The sequence below is a fragment of the Uloborus diversus genome, chromosome 3, assembly GCF_026930045.1.
Source record: "Uloborus diversus isolate 005 chromosome 3, Udiv.v.3.1, whole genome shotgun sequence".
Lineage (NCBI taxonomy): Eukaryota > Metazoa > Arthropoda > Arachnida > Araneae > Uloboridae > Uloborus > Uloborus diversus.
The window spans coordinates 53748531-53769977 of record NC_072733.1 but is presented as its reverse complement, the minus strand read 5'-3'; the positions used below and the strand labels follow the sequence as shown (position 1 = coordinate 53769977).

General features: G+C 34.1%; 2 protein-coding genes across 2 annotated transcripts in view; one reads left to right on the top strand and one right to left on the bottom strand.

The window, feature by feature from the left end:
* Window positions 1–21447, top strand: part of LOC129219352 (dnaJ homolog subfamily C member 4-like) — a 149968-nt gene that overhangs the window by 85164 nt on the left and 43357 nt on the right. The window lies entirely within an intron of this gene.
* Window positions 11249–21447, bottom strand: part of LOC129219351 (esterase E4-like) — a 78411-nt gene continuing 68212 nt past the window's right edge. Inside the window, exon 10 of the mRNA XM_054853719.1 lies at window positions 11249–12564. Within this exon, the coding sequence (XP_054709694.1) occupies window positions 12210–12564 (355 nt within the window). The 3' untranslated portion in view covers window positions 11249–12209. The remainder of the gene's footprint in view (window positions 12565–21447) is intronic.

Here is a 21447-nt window from a genome sequence, read left to right as displayed (position 1 = left end):
TTGGCCGATTGTTTAGAAAACTTAAATTAGTATAGTAAATATATATATATATATATATATATATATATATATATATATATATATATATATATATATATATATATATATATATATATATATATATATATATATATATTAAAATAAGAAAAAAACAGTTCAGAAATGTTTATAAAAATCTAAATATTAAAAACTACTATGGTGAGAAAATGATTCAAACACCAAAAAATTTAACTTATTCATAAGACCTGAGACCCTCACACTGTTTTATAAAAAAAAAACGCTTTTCGACGTTTTAAAATGAAAGAAAATGAAGGGAAGGGAAAATAACAAGTTTTTGAACGTAAATGTGCGATTTTTCTACTGTAGTGTATGAAAACGTTGGTTTTCATGAATGCATTGCTTTTTTTTCTTTTTTTAAAAACTTTTTGTAAAGATGTTGTATTTGCGATTACTATAGTTATTGATAACTATTGCTTTTACATTAAGTTAATATCAATAGAAATTTGATTTATGAGTTCTTGCAGCCTTATTACAGTCTTGTGTTTAACGTTTCCAGATTCCACAATCAGCTATTCGGAAATTCGCGAATCTGGTTTTCAGCATTTCTCGCACTTTCGCTCTAAATGACTATAACTTAATTTAAGGCCATTCACAATAAAATATTGCATTAGAATGTTACAATATTTATTTCTTTAGGTTTCAGTTGGAATAAAACACGAAAATTTTGGACTTACGAGTGCACTTTTTAATTCAAGAAAATATTTCGGAAATTTTGTCCCGCTCTAAGAATAAACCAACGATTCTGCCCCGTTCAAACTCCGAAAATTGCTCTAATTTCTCTTGCTTTTGTCGGAGAGGCATAGTAAAGATTCAGTTAACGTTTACCCTAGCATATAACCACCGATAATCATACACGCCTCGCTACAGCTGTCTATTTATATTGGGTTCGATCCGCCGTTCAGAGGGCACTGCTCAGCATACGCATGCGCTACCGGTCTGCAATTCTAATCATTTGCATATCATGCCCTACTTTACATTTCCTGCAATTTTCAGCTCACTCGCGTAACTCCTTCATGGTATTGCAATTTTCACAAACGGGAGTGTATATTAAAAACGTTATGAAGAACAATAACAATTGAATAATGCAACAAATCAAATTATTTACTAATATATGTAACTATCTTCAGCTATAAGTACAAATACAAATGTTGAAGAAATAAAGAAAACAACACCCAATAGAAAAATCCTACAAAATCAAATTATGTACCTGAATATCGAAAAAAAAAAAAAAAAAACACATTCAAAAATCAATTCGCTGACTGCATTAGCGTAGCTGACCATGCGTCTGAGCCATGCGGCTTGATTCTGCGCACTTATCGACACTGTTGGCCAGCGCCCTCTCGATGAGTTAACTTACCCCACCAGGAATTCATAACACTAAACAATTATCAAACATTTAATTTTCAATTACAAATATTTTGGTCAATCTGTTTTTTTTTTTCCAAAAATAGCCAAAAGCCTTTGTCAATAAATGGACTATTCAATACAAAAAGAATTTTTCAAATTGAACCAGTAGTTCCTGAGATTAGCGCGTTCAAACTAACAAACAATTTCTTCTGCTTTATATTATATTTTAAATTAAATAAGTAAATAAGGTAAAAAATAAATATTGATAGCACAGCATGAGAATGAATTGATTCTTGTTAAGTACCTACACTGTAACTTATTTCATATCCACCAAAAACAAAGCTGTAATGAGAGAATGTTGTAAAAAATGTTTTTGCAAAGGAAATGTGGACAAAAAGTATCAGTTTTAATATTAAAAAGTTTATAAAATTATCAACTTTAATGTTTAGTAATAGAAACTTACAAAAACATTTCAATTGAAATTGAAGACAAATTTCTAATTTTTTGATGACTATAAAAAATCTGCAAACAATTTTGAGAAAAATGAAAGAGTTTTTTTGAGTAGATCAAATTGAAGAGAAAAACAGGTTTTTTATCTTCTTTCAAAAGAGCTGCAGAATATTTGGAGAAAAATAAAACAGAAAAATATTTTGAGGATTTTCTTCAGATTATATTGAAGATAAAATGCAAATTTTTTCTGTCTTCTAAAATTCTGCAGAAATCATTCAAAAAAAAAAAAAAAAAAATGCAGATTTTCTGAATTATTTTTCTGATTATTTTTAGCTAGATAGAATAAAAAACATAAAGTTTAAATGTCAATATAACGATTTTAATAGATAAATCATATTTAATTTAAAATAATAAGCGTGCGCCATGCATGCACAATTATTTTTTAAAAATAATTTTAAAACTCTACTTATTCAATATTCATGAGAAATTTAATTCAGATTAAAATTAACAAAAGTTGTGTTCTGGGCCTGATTACCGCACAGGCCAACCAGGCTTGGGCCTGGTGCCGCATCTTCCTGAGGTTCCCCAAATCTTTTAAAATCTTGTGCATGGCATTAAAAATCATGTAATTTTGTGAAAATAATGAAAGTTAATGTTTTATTAATTGAAAAGAATCTTCTTTTGATATTTTAATAGTATTTCTGGTTTCATGTGAATAAGAAAACTCTTTATTTTGTGAGAATATTATACAAAGTTAAGTAGAGTTACTAGTATTTTTCTTTTTTTGATAAATAAAATGACTAATGAAGTTAAAAGACTGAAAAAAGAATTATTTGGTAAATGGCCTATTTTTTTCTTTTGAATATATTTGAGGGTGGGATGGGACAATAGGCATTTCACTATTTTATGTATTATTCACTATGCACTATCAATTTAAATTTAATACAGGAACTTTACTATAACATGCATTACATATTTTACTCTTTGAAAACATTGTCAGCAAATATTTAGAATATTTGAAAATATCAATAGTAAAAAATTGCAGATATGAAATAAACCTTTTGGTAAAATTAATTTAGTACTCATTTTGTTTATAAAATATACCTTTGCTTTTTTTTTACCCTAAGTTTTTGGTATTATTATTTCCAAACATGTGTAACATGAAATGAATGTTGTATAATTTCACTAATTCAGGCTGATGAGCTCTAATAAGAACAAAACCGCAGTCTCTGGATGTGATATGTAATTAGAATATTGTTATAATTATTGATATTTTAGAGAATAAAAGAAAGCTTTCAAAATGCTTAGGATAGGTTTGTCTGGTCCAACGTGTTCTGCAAAGAGGTGAATCAATGTACCCCATGTTCTTTTTCTGAAATAAATGTCGTAATTATTTTCTTTATGACAAAAAATAAAAAAATGCTTCAATTGTGAACTAAACAAACTTACTTTAACAAACAGGTTCAATTTTTTTTCTGTAATCTTGATGAAATCCATTAAAAGAAAATAAAGTTGAAGTTTTCTGAAAATTACTCTGCACTACTGAAACAACACTTTCACTTTGTGTGTGAATCAAAATATGTTCAATAGAACTGTACCATGTGATTTCAATATAGAATTTGTAGGACCATAAGTTCTATTTATTAGTCAGAAATTAAGGTAAAAAATATTTGTATTAAAATTTTTTGAGACTGGTTCAACGTGCCCCATCTCCCCCTATACTTTATATTTCTTCAGGCAAAATAAATTAAATTGTCATTACCATCCATATCATCGCCATCCAGTACGTAACATATTAGCATGTGAATGGTATTGTGATATCGTGATAAAAGATTATTTAGCCGTAATATCCTGGTGAAGGACGTAGGTCTTCCACCTCTATGGCTGAACAAAATACACACCAAAATCACAGACAAAACTACCTTTTACTAAAACCACAACACACTTTATACATTTAGTTTACACTACAAAATATGGATTTTTTTTCTGTGAGCTCGCGAGTAGCACAGCTTGCTACCCTACCGTCACTCACAGTTCTCCTCTCTGTCCTCTCCAAAACAGACCAGCAAACCCTTCTTTCCACCAAAGACAAAGATCTCATGAATCTCTGCCTTGGCGCCTCAACACGACTTGAGACGAACCCCAGATCATCATTAATTTACAAATCACTGACAGTTAATCTGCCATAAACAAAATCATTTTCTGTTTTTCCATACTGAAGAGTCAAGGTCAAGAGGGGGAAAATAGGATACATTACAGCTTCCTTCCCCCTAAAAAATTTTCATTGGGATCCATTTGAAAATTTAGATGTGGGACGGATGCAAAGTCCCTCCCTTATATCACATCCAAAATGAGAGGTTCGGCAACTTACGCGCTGTGCATGCATATAACCCAAAATCAAACCAAACACAATTGTCAACTTGTGTCGTCAAAGTTCATGACAGCATACGTACCCAGTTCTGAACCACCATCTGCATCAGTTTTCACTTCAATGAATTTAAACCCAAAGAATTTTTTTTTTTTTGAAAACTTCAAAATGGAAAATACACTTCCTTTTATCTACTAAATATTTAAACTATTTCATAACAAACACATAAAAACACGATACTAATACATCTAGAAATAAAACTATTCACAATCACATATGACATTTATCACAGTTTTTTTTTTTTTTTTTTTTTTTTTTCACAGACAAACGAGGCAGACAATCCTATTCAGCTCTACTCAGTCCATCTACGTTTCCATGCAATTTTCCCGGTCTATGTTCAACAGTAAAATTATATTGCATCAAGCATAAAGCCCACCTAGTCAGTCTCGCATTCGTTCCTATCATTTTCTTTAAGAATGTTAACGGATCTGTTTGAATTATGAACTTCTACCCATCCAAATAATGATTCAACTTCTTAAGTCCATATACGATTGCTGCTAATTCTCGTTCTATGGTGCTATAATTTTGTTCCGCTCGCGAAAATTTCTTACTGAGGAACAAAATCGGATGCTCCCCATCTTCCCACGTCTGCGAAAGAACAATGCCCGCCCCATGCAGACTAGCATCCGTTTGCACAATGAACTCATTAGTGAAATCTGGAGCATACAAGACTGGACTGTGACTAAGCTGACGTTTTAACTCCTTGAAAGCTTTATCGCAACTCTCATTCCACTCGATTTTTTCCTTCTTAACTTTACCTTTCAGCATACTTGTTAAGGGGACATCTATAACTGCATAATCCTTTATATATCTTGAATAATATCCCGTCATACCCCAAAACGACCGTATTTGAGTTTTAGTTTTTGGTATCGGAAATTCCTGTATTGCCTTTACTTTTACCTCACTAGGGGACCTTTTCCCCGAACCAACTTCATGCCCAAGGAATTTGACATTGTCTTGTGCAAATTTGCATTCAGATGGTTTTACAGTTAGGCCCGCCTTTCCTAGGCGTTTTAACAGCTCAGTTGAATCCTTCTTATGGGCCTCCCATGATTGCGAAAACACCGCGATATCGTCTATGTATGGTAGAGCATATTTTTCTAGGCCTCCCAAAACAATTGCTATCAATTTACAAAAATAAAAGGGTGCGTTGACAAGCCCAAACATCATAACCTTTGGTAGAAATACCCCAAACGGCGTCACAATAGCAGCATACCTTTGAGTCCTTTTTGTCAAAGGTATTTGGAAATAACCCTTAGTTAAGTCCATTACTGTTATATAAGTCGCTGAACTCATTTTTTCCACGATTTCCTCAATGTTGGGGAGGGGAAAAAACTCGATACGTGTCTTAGCATTGAGTTTACGGTAGTCCACACAAGGTCTAGGATCTTTCCCAGGGCTTTCCACCAAAATCATGGGGGACGCAAAATCTGACTGTCCGACCTCAATGACGGATAAATCTAACAGTCTCCTAATTTCTTCCCTCAAAATTTCTGTTTGCCTTGGCGACATCCTATATGGCTTGGACCTGATCGGAGTCTCATCCATCAACTCAATGTCCATTTCAACAAAATGTGTTCTTCCTGGATCCGAAGAAAACACTTTAGCATTTTCCACTATGACATCTCTGAACCCACACAGTTGACTCTCTGTCGCACGTTTTTGTAAATCATTACTATTTACAATATCTACAAAGTCTAACTGAGTTGGATTTGATAAGGGGTATGGAATTTATTCATCCTCTTCTACCTCTTCAGCGTCAATTTCAACTACCAAATTTACAAATTCAGGGCGTTTCTGATAAGCTTTCATTAGATTAACATGATATATAGTTGCTTTATTTCGTTTTTCTGGCAGATCTATGGTGTAGTTTGTATCCGAAATTACTCCCGTAACAGTTCCTGGTCCTATCCAATTTACTGCCATTTTATGGGTTTTGGCCGTAGCCAGAACTAACCCCTGGTCTCCTACATTAAACTTTCTCGAGACTGCATTACGATCATACCACACTTTCCTTTTCTCCTGACACTCTGCCACACGCTTAACCGCTAAATCCTGACATCTTTTAAGCCTGTTAATTAAATTCAATACATAGTCAACCACATTCTGATCTACACTTTCTTGTCCCAATCAATTCTTGTACACCAATGTATGAGGCATGCGCAAATTCTTTCCATGTACTAATTCTGATGGCCTAAACCCAGTACTATCGTGGGTTACGGTCCTAAGTGCAAACAAGGCCATTGGCAAGACTTCTTCCCAGTCACGACCTGACTCCAAACAAAGAGTTTTAATCACCCTCTTTAAAGTAGAGTGCAACCTTTCAACACTATTGGACTCTGGATGGGATACCGAACTATGAGTCACCTTAATTGCAAATTTATTGAAAAACTCTGACGTCAATTCACTCGTAAATGACCTTCCTAGATCACTTTGTACTTCTCTTGGATACCCTGTCCTAGAAAATATCTGAAGCAATGCATCAATAACTGAAGTAGAAGTAATGTCTTCCACAGGTATAGCATCGGGATACTTTGATGCGACATATTGATGTAATTAAGTACTTGTTTTTATGACTAACCTTTAATGGGCCAACCGCATCTAAATTAATTTTAGTAAAAAATTCTGAAATTATGGGAACCAACTTTAGAGGGGCCTTACGCTTGTCTTTGTGACTCCCAACTTTTTGACACGGATCACAAGTCCTGACAAAATTTTCAATTTCCTTATAACAGTTCGGCCAAAAGTAACAACGTAATACCCTGTCTTTGGTTTTTGTTGAACCCTGGTGCCCGGACACCTGCTCATGGCATAATGCCAAAATTCTCGACCGAAAACGTTCCGGCACACACAGCTGCAACTTTTCATCTCCTCTCTTTGATTGCGACACTCTCACAAGCTTTCCTTCCCGTGTAGTGAATTCCTTTTCATTTGGTAAACTTGCCCGTTCCCATAACTGTTTCAACGATGAACATCTTCTTTGTTCTTCTAAAAACTCCTCCGCTGTTACCTTATTATGTAACCCTTCTTCTTCCTCGGATCTTTCCGGAATTTCTATTCCTACCTCTTCTTCACTTTTACTCAACCCACTTTCTTTTTTTTCTCCGTTCTCTAACAACGACTCATTCGCCACTAATTCTAGGGATTTATCTACCACCTCAAGTTGTCTTTTTTGACTGCGAGTGACTACCGCATTAATGAGCTCAGGATTACATTTAACTTTTTCAATTAGTTCTGCAGTTTTATTACCAAGCAAGTAGTACCCCTGTTCAAGCCCAGCTGGCTTCACAGCTGTTTTAGTAATAATTATGCCGAAGTCCCCTTTAATCTTAATCTTAGCTAACGGTAGACATTTACATTCACCATCAAGAGGCTGCTTCACCCAAGTGACTTCCCCAATTAGGTCCTCTTTTTTTGATCCAGCTAGTATCGCATAAATCAATTCCTGCCCCAGTATCTCGCAAATAGTTTCTCTCAATTCCATTTATTTCCGCTCTCTTTAAATAAGGTCTAAAACAATCACCCAAGTTAACTTCTGAATCAATGTGATTAACTGAATCGCTATCAGTTTTCTTCTTTAAATCCGGACAATCCGGTCTGATATGCCCAGCCTTATTGCATTGGAAACAAACAATATTTCTCCTTTTATCAAATTTGTCTTTATTCCACAAGTTATTTTGAACAGTAAACTTTTTTCTGTAATCTCTGCCTTACTAGACCTATCATTTTTACTTTTATTATAATTACTAGCCTGCACATTTCTATCTCTGTTATACGTTCTCGTATTTCCAGTTTTATTTTCCGCTTTTCGAACACCTCCGTGAACGCTTTCATATTTATCGCACTTCTCCGCGAAGCTGCGTCATTAATTTCATCCCAATAGTCCAAAAATTTGTCTTTGATCTCAAATGGAACTCTACGTTTTAATTGTTCTGTGAGTATAAGTTCTTTCAGTGACTCCATACTCTCAATATTCAGAGCTTCTAACCAACTCTCCAAATAACTTCTCAATTCGTAAACTAAATCTGAATATAGTGCACCCGGTTTTCTTTGGTGATTATCAAAATTAAATTTTAGTGCCCCTGCCCCAAGCCTAAATATTTTCATTAATAAATCTTTCATGTGTTTAAAGTCATCAGCTACTTCTATGGGTTGCTTTACAATTACCTCAGCAACTTCTACCGGCAACAACGGAATAAGTTGAGAAACCCATTTTGATTCTTCAAGTTCCTCTTTTTTAGCTTGACGTTCAAACATTACAAAAAACAAAGAAATGTCAATTGCTTTAGGGTTAAATTTTGGCACCAAATCCTCTAAACTTACATTTTTCACTCTATTATCAATTACAGGAACCGTAGATACACTAGAGCCAGTTTCTATACCATTTTGAATTTTGAACTTTTCCAACTCCAATTTATCCATTCTTTCTTGCTCTTCTCGTTTTAATTTATCCTCTCTTTCTTGCTCTTCCCGTTTTAATTTATCCTCTCTTTCCTGCTTCTCTTTTGTATACTGTAACACACTCTCTAAACAATCCCTTGCATATTGTTCTGTATAATCTGAAGCACCCATAATCTCCCGAATTATTTCAATTTTCGTATTTTGAGCAGAAACTGTCGTCAAATCGAATTCCTCTGCGAGCAAGAGCAAAATAGTTTTTGTTTGTTTATTCAAAAAACTAGCCATTTTAAATCTTTCGATATATACACTCCGCTCACAAAATAAAAATTAATTCGTATTAATATTCCCAACTTAAATACCAAACATTTAAGCAAGTGAAAACACAAACTTCAGTGCTTCAAAACTGAGTAACTAATGAATTATAACAATGCAAGCACATCAAATCAAACTGGCAAGAAAAGTGAAAATTTTACACAATTGTAAAAATTAAGTTTTCTTTTTCTTTAAAAGTTTCTAAATGTACCTCATATAAACAATTCAATACATATATTTATCATATGAATTACTTCTTAGAACACTTTCAGCAATTTAAATTAATTAATTTATCTCAAACAAAATTCACTAAGCATAGTAAATAAATTCCTCAATGATTAAAAGAATTTCAACTTTAAACAAAATATTCACGGAACACAATTATTTATCTACGAACCTTAAACGCGAAAATTTCTTTTTAAAACCAAATCAATTTCAGCGCAGTATACATTCAAACGACACTAACCTCTCATAAAGGACGCGTATAATAAAGAGGGACTTACCCACAGGTTCTTGAATTCCTTGGAATTAATTTCTCTTCTCCCTTGGCACCTCGCGAAAAGTTTCTATTTTCAGAAACAGTCAGAGTCCATGAAAACCATGCGAACAGTTTTTGAAACTCGGAATTTTCTGAGGTTGCGTTCCAGAAGCCAAACAGTTCATGAAGAACTCGTGAACAGTTGAGAAACAGTTCTGGAAAAGCTCAGGAGCACTTCTTGCAATGCGGAAACTTTTAACTAAGATCTAGAACAAGTGAAAACAGCTCTAGAACACTCAGGCTCAATTTTCAGAACCCAATCAAAATTGAAACGAACGCACGCAACCGCCACAGACTTGTTTCATCAAACAATTCTTATTAATCCATGTCAAGGAGACGTCTTCTGGATTAGAGAATCTTTAGGTTAGATCCTTCATCCAACCGCTTTGCCACCATAATTCTTGCTGTGATATCGTGATGAAAGATTATTTAGCCGTAATATCCTGGTGAAGGACGTAGGTCTTCCACCTCTATGGCTGAACAAAATACACACCAAAATCACAGACAAAACTACCTTTTACTAAAACCACAACACACTTTATACATTTATTTTACACTACAAAATATGGATTTTTTTCTGTGAGCTCGCGAGTAGCACAGCTTGCTACCCTACCGTCACTCACAGTTCTCCTCTCTGCCCTCTCCAAAAGAAACCAGCAAACCCTTCCTTCCACCAAAGACAAAGATCTCATGAATCTCTGCCTTGGCGCCTCAACACGACTTGAGACGAACCCCAGATCATCATTGATTTACAAATCACTGACAGTTAATCTGCCATATACTAAATCAGTTTCTGTTTTTCCATACTGAAGAGTCAAGGTCAAGAGGGGGAAAATAGGATACATTACAGCATAATAGACTGAAGATAAAATAATACTTTCTAAATGCATTGTTTTTAATATTTTAAATGCTTGACTTTTTTAAAGTTAAAATTTTGAGCTTGGGCTTTTTTCCATATTTTTAATCAGAACGTATTAGAAAAAATAGTATTTTCAGTAGTTGAGTATTTTTAGTATATTTGTTTTTACGTTTTGATGATACATTTAATGTAATGGTAGTTAATCAATTTCATGATTCAAAATTAAAGAAAATAAAGAATGAAAATTGCATTTAACCAATACTTGTTTACATTCACATAATAACTAGCTGAACAACTTACTATGTCACTCATGTGTGTATTTTCACAACATGATACAGTGATCATGCACAATACACTTTACTTTTGGAGAATGGCAAACACCTATTTATACCCTTTTTACTCCAATGTTTGGTATTTGTAAGCAGCTTTACAACGGCAGATACTGTATTGTAATCCGTAAGTTTTTGGTAAAACATTTTTAAAAAAAAGAAGTATGAAAATTAATTTTCGGTTGTGTAACTTTCTTTGCTTTTACTGCAATGATTTACACAAATACACAACATAATTTTGAAACGCATAACTTAAGGAAATGTTTTAAGATAAATTTATAATCAAATATCAATAATTAACAGCAGTTGAAATCATGAAATATAAGTCAGATTATCATTTTATTGTCTAGAATTAGAACAAAGTTTTCAAGTTTCATGTTATTTGACATAAAAAGTATACATTATTATCTTTCATTTGCTTCTTGATAGTATTTAACACTGTAGTTTTGCTGAAAACAATATTTGTTGCATTAAAAATGCACTATTAATGGTGATTTCTTTTTTTTTTACCATGTGAAGCGTAGTGGCTTCGTTTGTGGCCAGTTAAAATTTTTTTTAGCGAACTTTTGAAGCCATTTTGTTATTTGGTTGAGAAAAATGAAAGGCTATGTGTTCTCAAACAAGGTCATTTTGCCTCTTAGTGTTAATTACTTTTAAGTTAATGATGGTCCGTTTTTGATGGAAATTATTTCTTTGCGTTCTTCTTTTTGTTTTCTAAAGCAGTTTCAGTATGAACATTTCTGTGTAAGAATGAATTAACGTTAATGACAGTATTAAAGGTCTTTCATATTTATATTTTAGACATTATTTATCTTTCATTGCAACAAAAATACGCCAAACACAACCCACCATGAGATTCTAAATTCTAAAACCACAGAACTTCCTCTATAAGATAACAGTTCGCCTCTACAACCAGCTTCTCTCTTAGTAGAATTATCTACAACCAGCTTTTGCATATGCGCAAAAAAAAAAAAAAAAAAAAAATATATCAGACTTTTACTGTACAATATTCTTTTTTTTTTTTTTTTGTGTTGTATGCCTTTACCTTTTTAAATGTGTGTAGATAAGTTAGCTATTAGTTAAGACGATTAGTTTTTTTTTAATTTTTTTATGCTTGTACTTTTTTTTTAAATAAAATTTCATTATTTGCCATCGTCGTGCAATGTGTCTTACTTGAGTACTCAGTTTTGAGCAAGAAAATTTTTGCTTATGATCTGTCTTTAAAAAATGCTAATCATTTCATTTGCAATATTTTACCTTTGCTGATTAAATGTTCGATAAAAAATGTTTTTGTCATTATTCAGCAAGTTGTTTTTTAGTTAGTCTTTCTTGATTGTCTTTTTTTTTTTTTTTTTGAGGAAATTGTCAGTCTATTCTAAAACTATGAAGGTAAGTCCAGTAAAAGGAACTCCGATATCCTTGTAATGGAGTTATAAACTACACCGTTTGAAATGTGTAATGTTTGGAAATGTGGTTTGAAAGGGACTAAATGCTTCTGTATTTGACTTCATTTTTAGAAGATGACGCAGGAATAAGAGATGATCGCATAATTCTTTTCTTTGTTATGATCACTACACCAACTAATACAACGCATACAACTCCCGAAAGAATAGATAGACCAGTTATTCCCCAAGAAAATGAATTTATGTCCGCATCAGTTTCTTGTATATGAAAATATTTAGCTGTAGTATTCTTTAGATTGATTAAGTCTGGTATCAGCAAAGTCCAAAACTCCATATCGTTTCGCCTGTATTGTGATTTCATTTGAAGAGTATCACTGAGTTCCATGTAATACCGCATATTTTCGCTGCTGAATGCTTGCCATTTCATATCTGGGTTTCTGAAAAGTAAATAAGTCTTATTTTTTTTTAAATGAAAATGTAGATAGTATATCTATTGTGTAAATAAGAGAACTTTAAAGAGTGGCATTTAATTGAAATTCTTTGATGGTCTTCTTGAAAATTATTAGTAAATAGTAAAACACTTCAATGTAGCGAAAAATAATGAACTCGCACCAATTCAAATTAAAGTGTTTTAAACATCCCACAAACTGCTGTAGAATTTTCTAAGAAACAATTTTTTCTGTGTTTTGAGGATATTTATTGAATGTTGAAGCTGTTATTTCTAATATATTTAAACTACATTAAAGGGTTACTACAAATGATTCACTCACAAGGCTTGACTTGGCAGTCGGGCCAGCGCAACACTCAGACCCGTGTCCAAGGGGATGGTTTTAGGGGTTAAACCCCTCCCATAGTGGAAACATAATAAAAACCAAAGAAATGTGTAAACTTGACTTAAAATTAACTTTAATGTTGAAGTTTGTTTATGGTATTTAAAAAAACAAAACATTCTCATTGAAGTTCCCAGCATTTTTTTTTCCTTTTTTCTAGTTTGTCTGAAAATAATAAAATCTTCTTCAAAACGCTACTCCTACTAACCCCCCCCCCCCCCCGTGCCAATAGCATTACGGAGCATTTCAAACTTTGGTTTCCAGATCTTCAGTTTCGCAAAATTTCCAGAAAAAGCCCCCCGAACAACATCGCTTATTCTATCAACATTGCTTAAAATTGCGTCGCCGAAACTCGGGTTTGGTTTTGTTTCAGTTTTAAAAGGGCCCTAATTTTACCAAATATGATCGTACAACTGCGTTTTTGAGACTCCACTTTCAGAAAAAATGCGAGCAAGAGTCCTCGAATCGCTTTCCTTTAATATCATCAAAAATTAGGGTCTTCAAACAAAACTAACTAAAAATTTAAGTAGAATAACCTCTGAACCTCTCCTCCTAATATCTTAGAATACTGCTTAAAGTTTTAAACTTTTTAGGAAAATCCAGGGGTTAGCATCAGAATCCCCTCCTCGTAAAAATCTTCAAAGTTAATCTGCAATTGCGTTTTTGGAACTTCAATTTCAAAAATTTGAAAGGGAGATTAAAAATAAATTTTAATCTATTTTTCAAGAAAAAAAAACGATTAGAGAGAGTCTCTGAGCCGCATTCCTTGCCATAACGTCAATAAATATGGCCTATAATCGCGTTCCACGCCTTTAATTTCTACAAATTTTCGCGGAGCCAAAGACCGTCTAAAATTCCGTTTTCAGTACTAAAAATTTCAAAATTTTCCGGGGGAGGAACCCCGGCACCCTTATCAGATTAGATTATTTTTCAACATGTCTCCCTTAAAACTTAGTTTCTAGTTGCAGCACTGTTTTGCACTCACAGTTTTAAATTATTATTTAAGTAAATATATATTTTTTAACTATACAAGTTTGATCCGGATAAATATGAGCCGAATAAAAACTGGGCATGTCTACTGTATATAAAATATACAATAATATAATTGGTAATATCACTTGAAAACACATCTTCTGAGATTTTGGACCCCCCCCCCCCCCCCCACTTCCCACACACACCGCTATGCCCCTCATTGTAGCCGTTAAACAGAAATGATTTATTATTTGAGCCACTCTTGTGTTTTTCTGACAGTACAGGTAAGAACGAAAAAACATTGAAACCAAAACCCCTCCCTTTATGAAATTCTGGACACGGGCCTGGCAACACTCTTACTGCATACAAGTTTGAAGGACTAGCAAATTTGGTGTCACCTGCGCCAGGCCTACGTTTAATAGAGGCTTTTGGGAGGCAATCAGGCAATAAAGAGTGACCACGAGGCATTTTTTTTTTAATGGACTCGGGGCTGCCGAGAACCAAGGTGGGTGCACCCTGTCTATTGGTTTTCGGGCCTCTTTCCTCATCACAACTTATACGACTGTAATTCCGAGGCGAGTCCTCATTCGCGACTTGGCTGACATGGCCTCTTCGCGAATTCGCAAGAGGCCATGTTCTTCGGAAATTCTGAAAATGGACGGGGGTAGCACGTTAATTTGAAGACGGCCCTGAGTAACGTGCTACCCCCGTTCTTTTTCCAAATTTCATTTCAACTATATTTTAGTAATGCATGCACACGCACACACACACAAAAAGAAGCGCAGTCTTATAAAATTAAAATATTAGTAATAAATGAACAAATTTGGTTAAATGTAACAAAAAATATTTATTTGTTCCGCAAAATTTTCAATTATAGTGTAATCTTTAAATAAAATCATCCAAAATTCGGTATTATTATACGATTATCTAATTGAAGGTCACTGCACATGCACGTTTCAAACTTTTTTCAACGAAAATAATAGTATATAGTGTAAACTCGTGGCAAGCTTCAGTTTAAAAAAAAAAAAATGAATTGAGAAATAAAATTGTAATAAAAGAAGAAATAAAAACTTCATAGGGGCCACAGACATACTCGTATATTTACATCTTTAACCGTTTGCATTATATATCGCCACGAAAATCACAGCTAAATGGAGAAAAACACACTAGCTACCGAAACATGTTTTGAATAGAAAAAAAAAAAAAAAACATTAAAATATAGCAATGAATATGCACACCAGTTGTCCTAAAAAACTTAATCAAGAGATTCAGGAGGCATGATATTTTGAATAATAAAAGACCTTAGGGCTTTCCCAACATGGATCCCAAACTGTGGTCCGAAGACTCCTTGAGGATCCGCCGTACCTTAGTAGGGAGTTTGCCACAAACTTCAGGAAAAAATGTTTTAAACACGATAAATGATATTTAAATATTGCTGTTACATTTGAAAATCAGAATTTTCCCCTTCAAAGTATGGAGTTGTCCTTTAAACTATTTCCTGATAGCTCGAGATACAATGCTGCAAGGTGTAAGATAATGCAGCCACCACACTGTGAATTCCCAGTACACATTGGAAACTCGTTTAAAACACTTTTATTGAGAAAAATTGTTACAGTTGCATGAATGTGCACTAAAATGTGCTCCGAATTTGCTCCGTTAAAAAGAAAGTGTTCTGACACGTGCTCCAAATGTGTACCACTCGGGATATTTGTTATACTTCCGATTGGGAACACACTTGTGAAATTGCTTTTTTTTTCGTTCAAATATAATTTCATTATCTTTCTTTAAATTCCTATAAATACCGATGAATAGAATCTCTTTCTATGATGCTGCTAGAAATTTTGTTTCGAATGAATTGCGGCAGAAAAAAGGATGTCCTTTCTTGGACCGTCCATTGCCGGAGGCAATTGACAGCGCAAACGATATTGCTGTCAAATTAACAGCAAAAACTACTGGTATAATCAAAGAGGTGGTCAGTAACTCTGTAAGTGCTGTAAAATGTGTCATAAAAACTGTGTTACAAAATGTTCTCAACTGCATCTCCAAATGTGTGAAAACTTTAAATCAAATAAGTATTCTGAAAAGGGTTCTCAGAAATGTGTTGAAAGCTATTCCAAAAAGTACTTCAAAGAGTTCTAAAAAGTATGACAAATGCCTGAGTTCAAAAAGTGTTCAAAACGCGCTCAAAAAGTGTCCGAGGATTTCGCTGTAAAATTAAATAACGAAGCCATCTAGATTCTCAACCTGGCCTTCGACTCCAGTAGTTAAAAATTAAACTCAAAGAAAATTGGGCCAGATAAATCAACCTTACTTTTCCCCACTAATTAGATGTTCAATTTTGAATTTCAGTTGTTTTGTTACCAATTGATTTCTGTTGGATAATTTTGATTTTTAAACTTCAAAATTTGTTGCATTGTAAATTACCTACCGAGGGGCCGTCCTTATATGATGTCACGTTTTGAGGGGGAGGTTGTATGGAAAATTGTTTGAGTTTGTGACAAGAGAAAGTAGGGGGCGGTAACAAGAAGAGGCTCACATCTTTTGAAAACAATATGTTTATGAAAAACAGCGTGACATGTAACAAGGGGAGAGGAGGAGGTAAGGTGAAGAATGATATTTAGTGACATGGCGGGTCAAGCATGTTGAAAAAAAAAGTGAGATATCATTTATGGACAGCTCCCTAAGAGCTTTTTTAAAGTAGAGTCCGTTCTACATATTGGTCTACGAAATGGGTCCAATGGCTATAAAACTTGGGAAGCCCTGACCCAAAGTTTCACTGCAAAGTCCACCACTTCAGTCTAAAACGTCAAAAGTTCTTTTTATTGGGCCGCAGACGACTTTGTATTCCAAGTCGATATAATATTAGACTGTATAAACCAGCCAAAGCAGTCCAATGGTTTGGAGAAGAAAAAAAAGAGGGAGCGTTTTTCACAACAGTGTTATCCATAATTAGAATAAATAAAAGAAGACAGCTAAGAAAGGGTGGGGTTCCTCTCACCTCATTCCTTCATTTTACATGACCAAAGGTATCCTAAAAGTGGGATTTTGAAACTTTGGTTTCGGAAGCATTCCGAAGGAGGGTTTCCAAACCCCACAAATGTAACTATGAAGAAATTCAATTTTGATGAAAAAGACTTGGAATTCCCCCACCTCATCATTATTTGAAACTTTGACTTAGAAATAATTTCGTGGAAGAGTTTCCGAACCCCACAATTGCAACTTAGAATTGGGAATTTAGGACTGTAATTTCGAAGAACGCCCAGGAGAACACACCCCAGTAACCTTTAGAAATGATTCCTCCCCATCATTAAAGATCGTCTAAACTTTCGTTTACAGGAATCACTTCTAAACTATTTCTGGGGGAGAGCCCTTGAACCTTCCTCATCTCAAAACATCATTGAAGATCATCTACAACTGCGTTTTTGGAATTTCAGGTTCAAAAAATTGTCGGGCCGCCAAACTTCTCCTCACACGAACAGTACCAAAGATAGTTTAAAACTGCACTTTTAAAACTACAGTCGAGTCCCGACTTACGCGAGGGATGCGTTCCAAGACTCCTCGCGTAAGTTGAAATTTCGTGTTGTAGAAAAATATATGCATACAAATTTTTTAAAGCATACCAAATACTTTTAAGTACTTATAAACACCCCTCAAACTGCTCTAAAGCATTCCTTAACGATTACAGTTTCTTCCATAAAGAACTGAACTTTTACTGTATTTAAAAAATAAAAACTGTTATTCAACATGAAATACTTAAGATGCACAAAATGAATGATCAATGGGAATAAAAGATATAAAATAAAACAACACGGTACGCACTGCATGCAGTAAAATTAAAATGATGCACAAAATAGTACTGTACAGTCGATACAGTAGCAATATTTACGAGTTAAAAAATGAGGATACTAGTAATGATTTATGCTCCAAGATCAGATCGTTATTCTTATCTAATACATTTTTAAAATACGCTTCACCTTTTATTTAAAAGTTTCAATTTGTGGCTATATCTCCTCTACCTGATCTTTTTATTATTCCACAATGCAATAGCGCGCATAGCTTCCATTTTCATAATTTTTACTTTGCTAGACTGCTCTGCACGCTTCAATATTGAAACTAAGTTCTAAACTTTTACAGATATCTTTTTGTTTTGACTTTTAATTGTACATATGGAACATTCACTCATACTTATATTCGCGCTACCTTCGACGTTTTATAATTGTTCAAGCATATCGAGAATCTTAACCTTTTTAAAAAAATTTATCAGAAACTTTCTTTTTCTTCACATTTTCAAACTTTAGATGAAGGTGACACTAAGGTGCCATTATGGTTATATGATGCACTAGACTAGTTTGGCGTGGGAACTTTGGCTGTCAGTGATGCTCAAAGGGACGTAATAACATTCACGAAATCAATATTTAGTAGCCAATAACGAAGCTGATACTTCCTTCTAAAAAAATTGATGTTGTGGGCGAAAAATTCGCGTTAGCTCTAAAATTCATTAATCGTGAAAAATTCGCGTTATAGCCATTTCGCGTAAGTCGGATCGCGTTGCAGCGGGAGTCGACTGTACAATTTCGGCAAATTTCCGGGAAGAGACCCTCAGAAAATTCCGCTATTCAATTTCGAGATATTTTAAGAATTCAATTTCGAAACTTTTCCCGAGGAGGGTCCCCAAATCTCTTTTCCCCCAACACCACCAAAGATCGTCTGAAACTGAGTTTTTTTGAACTACAATTTCGAAATTTTTCCGATAGAGGGTCCCAAATCTTTTCTAACAGCACACCACCAAAGATCGTTTGAAAAAAACTTTTTAACAAAAAAATTGAACCGCCGAAAAAACTGAAAAGCAAAAAATAATAAACCATTTTAATTAAACCTTAATAACTAAGTTCTTAAACTGATTTAAGTATACCTAAGTATATATTTTTGTAATAATTTAGAGTTTTTAATTAACCTTAATTACTCAGTTCTTAAATTAATGTAAGTATACCTAAGTAGTTTTGAGTCGGTGCCAAACAAGCAAATTAATTATTTTTGTAAAGCGTGAGGCGCAGCGGTGGCGTATGGCGACACGCCCCTTCGCCGGAAAATGCCGAGCGTTCACGAAGTTAACCCGAACGTCGTCGAGTGGTCTCGAAGAAGCACGTGTCGAGTATTTGGCTGCTACTGAGCTTTTGCCTCATATACAACAGTCAAAATGTTTATATCATTGTTCATCATACTGAAGAAGGATTTCTCATCTTGTTAAAAGCTCAAATAAATGGTTTTGTGGGTCATAGTATTATTCAGCGTAAGTATGGCATAACAACTGTAGCCGTTAATTGCATACATGATCCTGAAGATTTTTCTCACTGGTTGTTTGCCTCTCTCGTCCCAAAGGTTTCAAAGCTCCAACGAGAGGTACTTTTCGTTGTATACGATCTACTAGTATTCATGATTTAATGACGGCGTGTGGAGGGAGCATTTTTTGAAACATTTATGTTTATCGCCGGACATTTCACATTACCTTGCTAATTTTATTTGGTTATTTCTTTAAATTTAGGTAATTTAGGGATCTTGTTTATTTATTGTTTGGCACCGACTCAAAACTACTTAGGTATACTTACATTAATTTAAGAACTGAGTTATTAAGGTTAATTAAAAACTCTAAATTATTACAAAAATATATACATAGGTATACTTACATCAGTTTAAGAACTTAGTTATTAAGGTTTAATTAAAATGGTTTATTATTTTTTGCTTTTCAGTTTTTTCGGCGGTTCAATTTTTTTGTTAAAAAGTTTTTATTTTATAATTTTTTGTGGCTATAAGCTACTAATATGGCTATAATCTGTATGCTTATATTTTTGATTACTTTTAAAATAGCTACCTACCTTACTTTAGCTATTAACATATATATATATATATATATATATATATATATATACATATATATATATATATATATATAATCGTATTTTAACAATTATCTCTTGTGTTACATAAATAATTTTAAAAAAGCAGGCTTTACATACTAACATGGGTAGGCCTACAAAAAATGCTGCTCGGATGAGGAAAAGATGTTTAGAAGAATCTATTAATGAGAAAGAAAAAAGGTTGGAAGCAAACAGAAAGAGAATTACATTAACACGTTCACAGGAGAGTTTAGGTCAGCGCGAGGAAAGACTGTCGAGAATGAGAAGCTACAATAACGATAGTTTATTGCAAGAAGGTGATAAGCAGCGCGCTCGTCGTTTAGATATAAGAGAGCGACTTTCAAATGAGAGTGAAGAGCAACACGCTCATCGTTTAGATCTGATAAGAGAGCGAGTTTCAAATGAAATTGAGGACGTCGTGTCTATACAATCCGTTCCATAGATGAGTCTCGTGAAATTGCTACCTATGGAAAGAAACCTCCAGATGATGTTGTCCCGAAAGATGTGAACAATTGTGGTGGACTTTTATCAGAGGTAAAACTTGCTGCCGAATCTCGTGTGATGTTGAAACGTAACATATCAGTATCTGACGGCTTCGTCAATGGTGCAATGGGTATTTTAAAAAAAAATAAAATGGCCATCAATACGTAGGGATCAACTAGAGGAAGGAGAATTACCGGATTGCATATTAGTTAAGTTTGACGATGAAAGCATAGGAAGCAGACTAAAAGATAGCGATGGTTGTGTCGCCATACCTCCAGTGGTTGCAACTTTTCAAGGAACGAAAGGTTATGGTGACATTGAGCGCAGGATGTTGCCAATAATTCTATGCTGGGCCGTCACGGTACACAAATTGCAAGGTACGACCCTTAATAAAGCTGTAATAGACCTCGGAAAGAAAGTGTTTGCTAAAGGACAGGCATATGTGGCACTGAGTAGAGTAAAAACACTTGAGGGTATTGCTTTATCTGATCTAGAGCCAAATAAGTTACTACACAAACCTCACGATGAACGAGCTTTAGCAGAAATGCAGAGACTGAGAGCTCTAAATCAAGAGACTGACAAATCTAAAGCTCATTCATCGTGAGTTTTTTTTTGTAATACACAACTCAGTAATAAAAAATCTGTGAGCGAACAATAAATCACTCCTAATATCTCACCTTTAGATAAGGAATTTTTCCAAATTTACATGGGACCAAATTCTAGGTATACTCTTTCCAATAAAAAAACAACTATCGAAATCAGACTATTCTGTAAAAGTTATGCGTCGTCTTACACGAAAAAAAGTAAAAAACCTTTGAGTGAACAATAACTCACCCCTGTTTTCTATCCTTTAGGATAGGAAATTTTTTTCCAAATTTATATGGGAACAACTTCTGGGAAAATTCTTTCCAATGAAAAAAGAACTATCAAAATCGGACGAACCTGTGAAAAGTAATGCCTGGTCATACATGAAAAAAAAGAACTTATATATACGGGTCGATTTGAGAACCTCCTCCGTTTTTTCGTCGGTTAAAAAACTAAACCTAATTACAAATACCAGAGATTGAGAGGTCTACACTGCCGTGGGCAGGTCAAAGGCAGTAACTGCATTTTTTTTTTC